The following is a 12,803-nucleotide window of genomic DNA, read 5'->3' on the forward strand; positions in this document are numbered from 1 at the left end:
CACATGATGTGCTTGTGTTGTTCCCTTGAGTGGGTATATTCGCACTTAATGTGCATGTGTATGGGTTCATTATCGAACCTAAAGTATTCAAAGTCACTTTCTAACATGGTATCAAAGCACGATTACGATGGGGTTGTTCTTTGATGCAACGGAAAGCGTGTTGATCAAGAAATGGTGAAGTATTCATTGTCCTCTTTTTTTCTTAAGTTTTCGGTATGTATCTCTTTTCTTAACATATTATGCATTATGAAATTATTTTTTTGCATATGAAGTGTTTATAATAGTTGAATCACCTCTTTTCATATTTCGCATGTTCAAAATTTTTTAAAAATATCTCCTTTTAAATTTAGTAAACTTGTTTTGCTATTCAAATATATAAATTCTTGTTTATATGTTTATCGATTACTCATCACATATAAATAGTAATTTATGTTCTTTCTTAAAATTGTCTTCAATTATGTGGGATTTATGATGATTACATAAGTATTTCATAAATTAACTTTTAAAGATTATATATGATCTCTTGATTAATGATCTTTGTTTAAAAAATCTTTTCTCTCATATAAAGTCTAATTGGTTTTGAGTTCTTCTCTTGTTTATGGATTTTAGTGCATTTTTTTGAAAAATCTTGATATAAATCTTGTATAAGAATCTCTCACATCTAAATCTTTGTTATGAACCCTAAGTAGTTTTTGTCAATGATGTTTCAATGGTTTTGGTTTAGTTAAAGGATTTTGAAAAATTATTTGTGATAAATATGTTGTATGAACCATTGTGTTCATTAGGAAAGATCTTTTAAAATCTTCTCACACTATATAGAATGCATAGTGTATCTATTGCATCCTTTGGTATAAAAGACTTCATTAATTTTTGAGTTTTCGTCTAATGATACAACTTTATAAACATGTTTGTTTGTATTTTTCATATAAAGTTTTAAAACCTCTTGATTGTATCTCTAAGGATGCCTACATTGGCCATAATATGGTCTTCTTTGTCTTAAAATTGCATTTATCAAGCATATAATTACATAATTAAAGCTTGAGAGACTCAAGCATTTGCTTCCATTTTATGAAATACATGCATTATCGCATGTTTATTATTTATACATTTTTTTGTATTTTGTTCAAGTGTTGTGTGAGTGCTTTCGTGCACTTCTTCTATAAAGTATTTATGCTTGTATGTGTATTGTCTCTTCGTAGACATTTTCACATGATACTCTCTTCTATAAAGTATTGTTTTATTAGAGATGTTCGTTGAGGTGAGTTATGGGCACCTCGTGTTATATCATTCTAGATTGTCCACTTGCCATATTATAGATGGTGATTGAGGTGAGTTATGGGCACCTTAGGACTCTAGAATGATTTGGTATATGATCTCTAATTATGAGTGTGTCACTTATTGTTATGTCATTTTAGTTTGTCCACTTACCATATTATAGATGGTGGTTGAGGTGAGTTATGGGCACCTTGGGACTCTAGAATGATTTGGTATATGAGTGTGTCACTTGTTTAATGTTGGTCATTGATCTTATGGATGCTCTTATTTATATATAAATGTGATGGATATATGATGTTTAAAACCTTAAATGTTTTAAGGTATATTGAAATCAAGGTTTTGGGGTTATTGCCCAACCTTTTATTGTTTATGAATCATATGAGTGCATTTGCACATTTATGTTTTGTGCTTTTGTGCACAAGTGTTCTTGGTGTGTGTATATTCACACATTTTATTTCAAAATGATATTGTTATGGGTATTTTTTTTGAAGAATATTGTTTCAAGGTTTTATTTATATGTTTGTCATTCCAAGTTTTACTGCCTTAAAAGTCTTCTCCTTTTATGCCCCTTATCTAAGTGTCATCTTATGTAGAGAAGAGATGTATTGTGTTTTAGCCCATGGTTGGCTTGTTACTCTTGTTCTAGTAGCTGAACATACTTGGTTTTGAGTGTATTTTTACGTAGACAAGAGATGCTTTTGGTCCATGTTGGCGTGTATTCTCTTGTTCTTGTCGTAGATGCACTCATTTCAAGTATTATTATATGTAGACAAGAGGTTCTTTTGCACACCTTTGTGTGTGTTTTTGGCCTTTACTGGCATTATATTTATATTCTTGATCTAGTAGCTTATACACTTGATTTATGGGTTTTGAAGGACTAATGAGGTAGTGGTTTGTAATGGATGAACTATTGTTGAAATTTGCAAAATTTCATTTATGACTTGTGGTTTAAGATATTCAAGTAAATCATATTTTTGATATGCATATTTTAAAATCAAGTTGATTTTTTTGGCATTTAATCTATATATTAAGTGCTTATGGTTCTTTGGCCACTTTTGTATGCAAAATGTATTTTTTGTCAATTTAGTGAGATTTTCCTAAATTGGTAAGATTCTCTATTCAAATAACACTCTTCGTTTTGCCTCGTAAATGGATTTAAAACCTTGTGAACTCTTGTGTTTATTTTGTCTAAAGTATGCTTGGAGACTTCGTTTCTCTTGTTTGACACTTTATTACATGTTTAAAGCATGATTCATTAATGATTCATTTAAGTATTAATTCATTTCATGATAATATATGCATATGCTCTTTAAGGCCTTTTAGGATCTCATTCAATAAAGCATATGTAACTTATGCCTCTTCGTAGGCTTACTGTGGTGTCCCTTAGGGAACCATTGTGTTTTTCCCTATTATGGGGTTATGTTTGTCCAATGATGGACCTTATGAATGCATTATGCATTCTTGCAATTCATTTCCGCATAATTTGCTTCCGCTCACTCTTTAACATGATATTTGATTTTTGAAACTTTGGTCTTCTAAATTTTCTTTTCATGCTAAAGTAATTATCCTATTATGCATAAATTTTACACCTTGTTAGGAATGTTCCATTTTAAGTAAAGTGCAAAGATATTTTTTACTTGTTCTTTGTTGTTGTTACTCAGGATCTTGAAGATAAGAGGAAAAGAAGTACCTTGGATAGATCATGAAAGGTGTTCATCGTTAAAGACGTTGGAGGAAGACATTTGCAATGGCATTCGTACTGATGGCTCTTGAAGCCTTGAGATTCTTCCTCTTGCTTTCTTCAATCTTTTTGTTCCCCCACGCAAAGCTTGAGGGGGGGTGTTAAAATGTATCATTCAACATTTGTAATATTATATATATTTTATATATATAAAGGATAATACATATTCATATATGGTATATATGCATATGTATTATCCTAATTATATATATAAAATATATATTTCTCTATTTATAGGCATAGGGATAGTTTAGACATTTCACAGTTTTACGCATATTCCATTCGGAATATGTTTGTAATTTTATTTTATTTTTTCTTTTGTTATTTTTCTCCTTTTTTTGGGTTTGCGCCACCTAGGGAGGCTCCCCAAAGAGTCGTTGGGGGCTCCCAACGACTCCTTTGGGAGCCCCCTTTGTGGCTCCTCTCTTGTGTTATAAATAGGGGTCTCCCCTTGTATTTCTTCACTCCTTGGAGGAGCTTATGCTCCATTGTATAGGGTTTTTACCCTCTTTCTTCAATAATATTCAACTTATGACTTTATGTCATATTTACCCCTTTTATGGGTTTATGTATTAGCACATGATGTGCTTGTGTTGTTCCCTTGAGTGGGTATATTCGCACTTAATGTGCATGTGTATGGGTTCATTATCGAACCTAAAGTATTCAAAGTCACTTTCTAACAATTACAATATTTAAAACTTCAACTAGAATGTCCTCGTTCGTCAACATACATTTACTCAATTGATGGTTTGATTAATTTATCCTCAACAAGCCAAAAAAGCATGAGCTGGATAGAAGGCATCATGTGATACTCTCTGTCCACGTTTCTTTTTCTTAAACACTGGAAGAGGATCACCCTCATCGAACCATACTTCTCCTTTGAAAAAAGGGTATGTACTATGAACAGTCAACAATAAAAATTAAGCTTGGGGAGGAGAGAAAGTAGGGAGTGTGCCTATGCTGCTAATTTGATTATGAAAATTCAAGGATTCAAAAAAAGGTTTCTTTTTCCCCTAGAGAACCCAACCAGTTGACCAAAATGATTTTGATTACATTGAATATGCTCATGAAATAAAAAGGTCCAAGAACAAATATTAGTGAAAGGATTTATTCAATTATTCTCATACAGAGACCTGGTCCAATTATCCTACTACAACAGTCATATTCTAAATTGATAATGCCACATCAGAACTTCATCTAGATGAATAAATATAACAAAAACTTTGACAATAACTTTGTCTGTAGGAGTAAAAGACTAATCTAGCAAAGTCTACAACAAAAAATCAAATACAATGGTTCCCTAAAAAGGCAAAGACTGAACTTACTTATCTAGCATCCAATAACTTCGCCTTTGAAATTTCGGATTCTCTTCTCCATGAGCATAATAGCAGTTTAATGTATCAATGCCCCCTACCTAGTTACGTATAACAACAAGAAATACATTAAGTCTCCAACTTGTACAAGATTCAGTATTAGATACAATCAAGAATTTGACATGTAAATTTTCTAAAATTCATTATAACCAACAGATCACAACCGTGATGCATGAAAACTTTAGCTTAACATTTTGGAGTCTGCCACCAACTGTTTCAAATGAAATCCATATGATAAAATGTAAGAGGAAAAATTTTAAGGCAAGCATCGACAAAGAAACCTACAAGCACTAGTGAAAGAGGGCTACAAATTATGACTGGAAAAAGAAAGCAAGGAAGCATTTTCCAGCGCATGATAGTTTCATGGCTAGACTCTACATGACGTAATTAACAGTACATATACACATACATAAACAATATCTTAATGGGCTAATAACCTAATAATGGTCGGATCCATTTGTGACAGAATTAATAAATGGCATCTTAAAACACTTAAAATTACTTCATTTCTAACTCGAGAGTTTGAAGAGAACCTGTGCGGATTAAGTAAATGAGAACTATTTTGATATGTAGATCCACTTCAATTGCAGACTCTCAGGAGAAGCCTACAGTAAGATACAGCATACTTCTCCATGTTGTTATTCGATTCAGAATCTCAGATTGAACACCTCAGCGTGGTTTTGGCTTGAGGATAAAGTTTAGGATTAGCAAATGGGATGCACATGAGGCAACTCAGACCAACTAGGTTGTTAGCATTAAACAGAAAGTGCATAAATCTTCATAGTAAGTCCAATTATGACTTGCACAAGTCAAAGCATAAAAAAAAGAGATGTGATCCTTAGATGTGTAGTAATGTATTCCTTATCCTACCATAAGTGGTTTAGTCATTTAAAGGTCATTTTGAGTTGCAATGCTCATACTATCATCTATATGGAGTTAGGTCCCCCAGTTTATTACCCTTTCCTTACAAACAATATTGGCACCATATAATCCTAGAGTCCTCCAATGGCCTTTAGTATGCGACTTCTAAAGTAGGTTTTCTGAATACTATATATGTTTGTTGACATAGGCATTCGTAGTAATCTTTTGTGTTACTGTAATATGAAATTTATGGATTGGACAATGTTCAAGGTAAAAGTACAAAAGACTAGAAAAAGCAAATGTTGATTTATCCAATGCAAGCGTTTAGCAAGCTAATGATACTGATAAAAAAATAAATATTTCAACTAAAACTAAAACAAGCAGACAGCTGTTGGTAAGACCAGGCTGAGTTCATCTACGGCAAACCTTCAGCCGTTCATGCCCCTCTCCAGAAGTTCTTCCATCTTTCTTCCTCCGCCACTTATGACCATCCTTGCGGAAAAAGCGAAGTACCCTCCGGTTGAACAGGTATAAAGAGCCGCCTGCAGGAAAACAAGACAATAAGCACAGTGCCAAAAAGCGAACATTAAGAGAAGAAGAGAGATAACTTACTTTGTGGTTTATTTAGAGGTTCTGAAGTGATCCTGCATCTCTCATGATTTTGTAAAATAAACAGTACTTCTGGTGGCTTCAGCCAACGATTTCGAGCTTCTTGTAAAAGTTCATTAAGATCAAATTCTGCACATGCAGTGGAAAAAAAAAACACAACCCTTTTAGGTTTTATCAGAAATCGGCTCTAGTACTTAAAACTCATGCTAAAGTTAGAATGCTGATTCATTAGTTAAAGAGAGCCTACAGCTTCTCTTTGTGTGTCTGGATATGCTTACACACCTTCATACTTACCATAGTCACAAATACCGGTCTCAGCTATATCTCGGCAAGGCAATTTCTCGCAATAATATAGGTTTAGTTGATAAATCTCTAAAAAAAACTCGGTGCTTAAAAAATTTTAAAATACCTAAAAATAAGGAAGAAAGATAACATGTTTAAATAATAAAATACACATGATAAAAGAAAAAAGCAAAAATATATTATTGCGATAATATCTTGACATATAAAATATTTGATATTTTCAAAATATCGTGATATGTTGCCTTTAATATGGTTTTATGAATCGACAGTTATATTATAGCTATATTTTCAAAATATAGCCTATATCTGTGACCATGATACATATATGCATATATACAAACATAAAATTACAGAAAATGACTAAAACTAAAGGACCAAAAGCTCATCAAGAAGTTGTGAATCATCCACTTCTTGATCATAGAAAAGAAAACCTGCAAGACAAAAATCTCATTCTTTAAAATCATGGTGTCAACATATGAACACTAAAATCTGGATTGGTAACCACTACTGAAATCATGAAACTGCTTCTGCACATTGCAAAAAAAACACTACCAGAAATTCAATTATCACCACCAAAACAAAGAAAGGGGATATATAAAAAGAAATACATATTAAGCAAGCAGTTAAAATGCAAGATATCCATATTTCAATCACTATCAACATCAGCCACCAACAAATGAAACGATCGCAACTCCCCCAAAACTTCAAATTTCACGACGATCACATTATTCAACCAATCGATCTCACACTCAAAATTAACCATAAATTACTACAAAAAATAGCAAAATCCTTACAAAGAAAACCAAAAAACTTGATTTTTTTAACAAAGAAAGGAACCTTCTTTGGAGAATTGCATGACTGCCCAAAAACCCTAGGGGAAGAAGCCGTGTGTCTCGGCGAACCAGAGCCAGAGAACCGCCAAATTGCAAGAGCGGCAACGGAATGAGCGGTTTATGTAAAAACAAAAGATTATGTTGGGTTTAGAATATTTTTAAATCCGTTTAGGATTAGGCAAGGCACTTGCGTAAAAATATATTTCAAATGACCTCCAAACTTTGTTCTTAATTAAAATATTCCACAAAAATTTTTATTTTTCAGGTAACCAGTCCAGATGACCTTTTTTTCTTTCTTTGTTTTTTTTTTTTTAAGAAGAAAGCTGGGATTAGGCTGACCACCACCAGTTATACAACTCATACCATTGGGTTTTGAACTCGCAACGTTACGTCCCAACACAAGGTGCCGTGCACTAATTTCACCTACCAAACAAGTGGGGCCCCCGTTGGTATTTTCTTTCTTTGTTATGCCTACTGGAAAAAACCCATTCACCAAATCCACATTGGCAGGCCTAGATTGGTAAAGCCCTTGAGTTCCCTCGTGACCACTTGAGAGTACATCCAACTTCGACCTTGCAGCAAGAAATATACCCCCATCCTGTTTTGAACCCATGATGTTCCATTAAACTTAGTGGTGATCTAAAGTGGCTCGCCCCTACCAGATGAGGGGAGGTCTTGTGGGTCTCTTAAGGAAGTAATAAAAGCTCAATTCGGTTTCAACCTTCTTAACCCGTGTCCTTGATCTTTTTAAACCTTAAGCTTATAAAGCTAATAGACCAATAAAAACCTTGAACTGATCTATGGTGCTTGAGAATAATTAATATTTGAGACATTTGATGTGTTTTAAATGTTGAGCATAAAAAAAAAATGTAAATGTGTTTATATAGAGGCAACATGGCAATTTGATGTGATCCATAACTCATCTAACAGGGGGCAGCTCGTTAATATCACCAAGCTGAAGAGATGTCATGAGTTTGAACCCTGAAGCGGAAGGTAAGAAGACTTTAGGTTTTTACGCGAATGAGTTTGTGAGCTTGTGAGGTAGTTTTCCTTTTTTATTATATTTACGCGAAGAAACCGCCCCAAGAATCAGAGACCTAGTTGTGCTGGCTCTGCCTGCCATACTTACTATCATTGTTTTGGCGACATAAAACTCCATGAGCTTACCCCTTGCCCCCAGGGAGACACCATTCTTTGGCTTGCCCAAGGAATGATGTTCGTAGGATTTGAACTTAAATCGCCTGCCTAGCACTGGCGGAGCCAGGGGTGGTCGCCCACCCCAGAATTAGAAACCGAGTCGAAATATGGTACGACTCGGGTCTTCTTCTTTATTTCGCACGATTTGGTGGTTGCATTCTTTCCTTGCGAATGCTTGTCGAAGAAGATCAGAGCAGGGTGGTGCAGGAGTGGAGATCAAGCCTCCCTGCGATACAGAGTACCCTATGGCCTATGGCACCCAGACGCAGGAGAAGATGGACATGGGATGGAGCCAGCCGAGGGAGTTGCTCCGCCTCATGCTGTGGCGAGGACCGTCCCCTCCGAGAGGGAGCTGAGGAGGCACCTCAGTTGGAAGACCTTTGGCTTGCTGCTGGATCACCACCGAGAAGGAGGTGGCTCAACTATCGAAACAGGCTTTCAATCTCGATCTATGATCTTCACCACCACGGAGGCTTCGAGCCATTGCGCCACCGATAGAGGTCAATCATCACCACCCGAAGTCTGCCCACCCAACGAAAAACTTCTGGCTCCGCCACTGCTGCCTAGTGGACTAGGTTCCATCCCACTACGCGAAACCCCTTTGGGGCTGAGGTAGTTTTCCTTGATTATCCAAACAAAAAAATACTGTAATTTTTACATTTATAATCAATGGTTAACCTAAAAGTAAACAAGGGTTATAGAGAAGTAGGGGTATTTTTGCTTGGAATTTTTTGAAAAAGTATAAAACTTTTGGTGGATATATTAATTATGACTCAATGTTTGGTGTGCATTTGAAACTTACGTGAAAAAGAATTATTGTGGATTTCGATGTATCTTTTTTACTCATTTCCTATTGGATGGTCCAAAAGCGCTAAAGAAATATCACTAGTTGAGTGGAGCAGCCCTTGTGGGGTTTATTTGGTTGAGCTAGAAAAGATTACCATCAAGTGAGCTTGTGCTACAAGGGAAAATTACCAAAATGGATATGGATCCATGGCTAAGGACTCAAATGTCCATATCCAACTAACTTGGTTGGGTCAAGAGCCGAGTGACCGTGTGCATTGTTGGTCAACAGATTCGTAGGTATGGTTAACTTTGCGAGACCGCATTACGGTTGGCTGCTGTTTGACTCGCTTGAAATTCAGCCCAGTCAAAGCAGGTTCAACTCTATCGAGTCGTTAAACAATGATTGGTTTATCTTTTGGATAGGAGCTTATTGCTGGTCATTTTGAATGAGCCCACAAGGGCTTCATTTGTCCAATTAGCATCCTCAAAGGGTTTGGTGTAGTGGGATGGGGCCTAGACTGCCAGGCAGGTGATCTAGGTTCAAATATGACCCTAAGTATGGTAAACATGCGACTAGGTCTATGATCCTGAGGTGGTTTCTTTGAGTAAAAAAAGTCCGATAAGCCCCAAAGGGGTTTGGCGTAGTGGGATGGTGTGTGTGTGCAATCTAGGCCGCTACCCAAGTGGTCTAGGTTTAAATCTCATGGGTATCACTGCTTGTGGAAGCCAAAGCATAGTGACTACACGGAACAAAGGGTAAGTCCACGGAGTTTTGCACCTTATGAAGACAGTGACATTAAGTGCGGCAGGCAGAGCCAGTGCAGCTAGGTCTTTGTTATTAAGGGCGGTCTCTCCATGTAAATATAAAAAAAAAAATGCTTTCAGGACTAGAAGCACCATCGCCATCCAGCGGCCAAAAAGGTGAGGACTAAGACCCTCACCCCCAATGTGCTTATTAGCTTAGGCAAGGGATTAGTGACCGTGGGAGTCAAACCTTGACTGCTGGTCTGACAGTACAGGCCCACTCCAACTATGCTAACAACCCCTTTGAGATCTTGGTGAATCCGGAGCTCCACCATCTTATCAAATTCAATTATCCAAACCCATTTCCTATAGACTCAAACCTATGAGGTGCCCAGATCTGCTGCAACCATAGATAAGAAAGATTATTTAGGTAAAGACCGTCTTTCTTATTTTTTTATTTTTAGATAGAAGTTAGGTAGGCGTTGCACCTATTGAAAATAAGATGAGAGAGAATCGTTTACGGTGGTTTGGACATGGACATGGCATTGGATAGAAATGATTGAACGAGAAGGATTCATGTGGAAGACCCAGAGTGATTTTCTTTTTTTGGTTCATATCGCCGACCCCAATTGTTTTAGGATAGAGGCGTAGTTGCTTTTGTTGTTGTTGTTGTTGTAAATAGTCAAGTTAGGGGTTACTCCCGATGCAATGTCGTCAAGATCGGTTCACTAGGCGATTCATTTTTTTTTAAATGAAAAAGTTCAAATTGAATTGAATCAGCCCTTTTTTTACCATCAGATGACATGTGCATTAAAAACTAAAAAATGTTAAAGAAATTGTTTTGACTCCTTTAAAAAATATTAAAAATTGAATTTGAATCTGCGCATTTTGAACCATCTTTGGTCCAATTTGACCTAAATCGATTCAAACCAATTTTGACAAAATTGCCCCAATAAAGTGAAACCCTATAATACCCCTTAACAACTTAACATAGTAGCTTGGGGAAAAGCACTGGCCCTAAGCTGGCCCAGTTTTTCGGACCTTGGGATCTTGCTTAAAAGATCCATATCCAAAGAAACATGTCAAACTCAAATCGGATATCCAACCATATCCGATCCATTTGCAGCCCTATTAAGAACAGGGGTATCTTATACCCAAACCTGTGAGGTGCCCAGATCTGCTCCCACCGTAGTTAAGAAAGATGATTTAGGAAAAGACAGTCTTTCCTATATTCCATTTTCAGATAGTCAAGTTCAGGCTGGGTTGGGTCGGCCCTTGTGGGCCGGGGTGGGCCTACCAAGCTGTTGCCCACCTCTAGGTCAAGTCAATATAACCTCGAATATTCTCCAAGCATGCTACGATCAAAGAAAGAAACAACTGAATTTTCAACATAATTTTAGCCAATAAGACATTATTTTCCTTCATGTATTATCATATCATATCCTGATGGACCACAGTTTCAATAGGACAAATCAAAGACAAATAAATTGAGTTTGCTATTACAACAGTAAACAAGAATGCCAGCAAGTTTGTTGGGTCTATTTGGGGAAAACCTGAAGAGATAAAAAGCAATTTCAATATAAATAATTATGGCGTCGCCCGGGTTCGAACCGGAGACCTTCAGTGTGTTAGACTGACGTGATAACCAACTACACCACGACACCTTTTGTTGAATAGTGTTTCAATATAAATATTTCTATACTTGACACAATGTGCTTCTACACCAGACAACCCTCTCCCTCAGTGAAGAGGGATTTTGCTATATGCTCGCTGATCGAGAATCTCATCCTGCCATGCTCTCTCTCTCTCTCTGGAGGTCTCATCTAATTAATGAAATAACTTTTATGAAGCTGACAAATGAGGAGACCATCAAGATGTGCACATTTTCTGAAAGTGCTTCAAATCACAACTTTTCAATGGTAATTGTAATCCTGACAATAGTGACAAATATCGTGAGATTTATGAAAAATCTTGGGATAATATTGCGATAAATTGCCTGAAAGTTTAAAACGGCAATTTCTAGCGAGATTTTCAAAATATCGTGAGAATTATGAAAAAACATAAATACCACGATTTAAACATGATATTTACGTTTTAAAAGGATATTTATCATGAAAAAAACATGTATTTTTATTTTTAAATAAATTTTATTACTAATTTCTTATAAAAAAATTTATATTTTAAAATTTATTTTTTTATTGCCAAGATTTTGCCCAAAAAAATGCCAGATTTATGAAAAAAATTCAATTTCTTTCGAGTTTTTGAAAAATGAGATTTTTGCCAAAAAAAACCTTTGTCACTATGATCCTGACCTCATATTGCCTTTTCTTTTTATTTACTTCTTTTTTACTCTTGGCTAAGCAGGGACCAAACCCCCTAATATATTTGGAAAGCCAGAACCCTATGGGATACGACACGACCTACAGGCCCGACAGTGTGACAACATGGGGGTGTTAATGGGTCGGGTTTGGTTCAGACTTAAGTGGAACCAGACCCAAAACTAGTTTGAGATGCTGGTACCGGACCTGGACCCAGTTCCAATCGGACCTACCATAAGAGAAACCCTACCGGATGGCATAAGGATTACATGAACCAGACCTGGATCATACATGTTAAAATGATATTTTTTTTATCTTTTTTTACATTAAAAATTGCAGATCTTAATTGGAACTCGGGTCAGGCTCAGGTCTGGTATGCAATTTCACAAACCATACTCGCTCTATTTATTAATCAGACCCTTTGGGTCTGACCCGGATCCTAATAGAACCTTCTTATTTACCACCAAATCCTGACCCTATAAGGTTTGGTACGGGTAGGTCCGGATCAAACCTGACCCATTGACACCCCTGGTTACATCATACACTGGTGGGTATCTATCAGCAAAGTGATAAATCAACCGGTAATTTATCCACTGCCACATGTTTAGATAGTAGGGCGTAAAAAATACAAACATGGGCTCGAGTTGTCAATTTGTGCATGTCACCATGTGATGAAATGTTGCAAGTTCAAAACCTACTTATTTATAGGTGGTTGAATAACTGTTGTTAAATGAGAGAGCCTATGCTTTGTTTGGGAGCTGAC

General features: G+C 36.2%; 1 protein-coding gene and 1 non-coding gene across 3 annotated transcripts in view; both read right to left on the reverse strand.

Moving 5' to 3' along the window:
- Positions 1-7,074, reverse strand: part of LOC149840488 (calmodulin-binding transcription activator 4-like) — a 69,920-nt gene extending 62,846 nt beyond the window's left edge. For both annotated transcript variants that reach the window (XM_090003178.1, XM_090003179.1), the window contains exons 1-4: positions 7,000-7,074; positions 5,863-5,988; positions 5,677-5,792; positions 4,342-4,430 (exon numbers count right to left, since the gene is read on the reverse strand). In XM_090003178.1, coding sequence (XP_089859304.1) covers positions 4,342-4,430; positions 5,677-5,792; positions 5,863-5,988; positions 7,000-7,018 — 350 coding nt within the window. In that variant the 5' untranslated portion in view covers positions 7,019-7,074. The remainder of the gene's footprint in view (positions 1-4,341; positions 4,431-5,676; positions 5,793-5,862; positions 5,989-6,999) is intronic.
- A 4,238-nt stretch (positions 7,075-11,312) lies between these two features.
- Positions 11,313-11,386, reverse strand: TRNAV-AAC (transfer RNA valine (anticodon AAC)). The gene has a single exon. It is a non-coding gene; the product is annotated as a tRNA-Val (tRNA).
- Positions 11,387-12,803: the final 1,417 nt, after the last annotated feature.

This window comes from Nuphar pumila, chromosome 4 (genome assembly GCF_984573655.1).
Source record: "Nuphar pumila chromosome 4, dmNupPumi1.hap1.1, whole genome shotgun sequence".
NCBI lineage: Eukaryota > Viridiplantae > Streptophyta > Magnoliopsida > Nymphaeales > Nymphaeaceae > Nuphar > Nuphar pumila.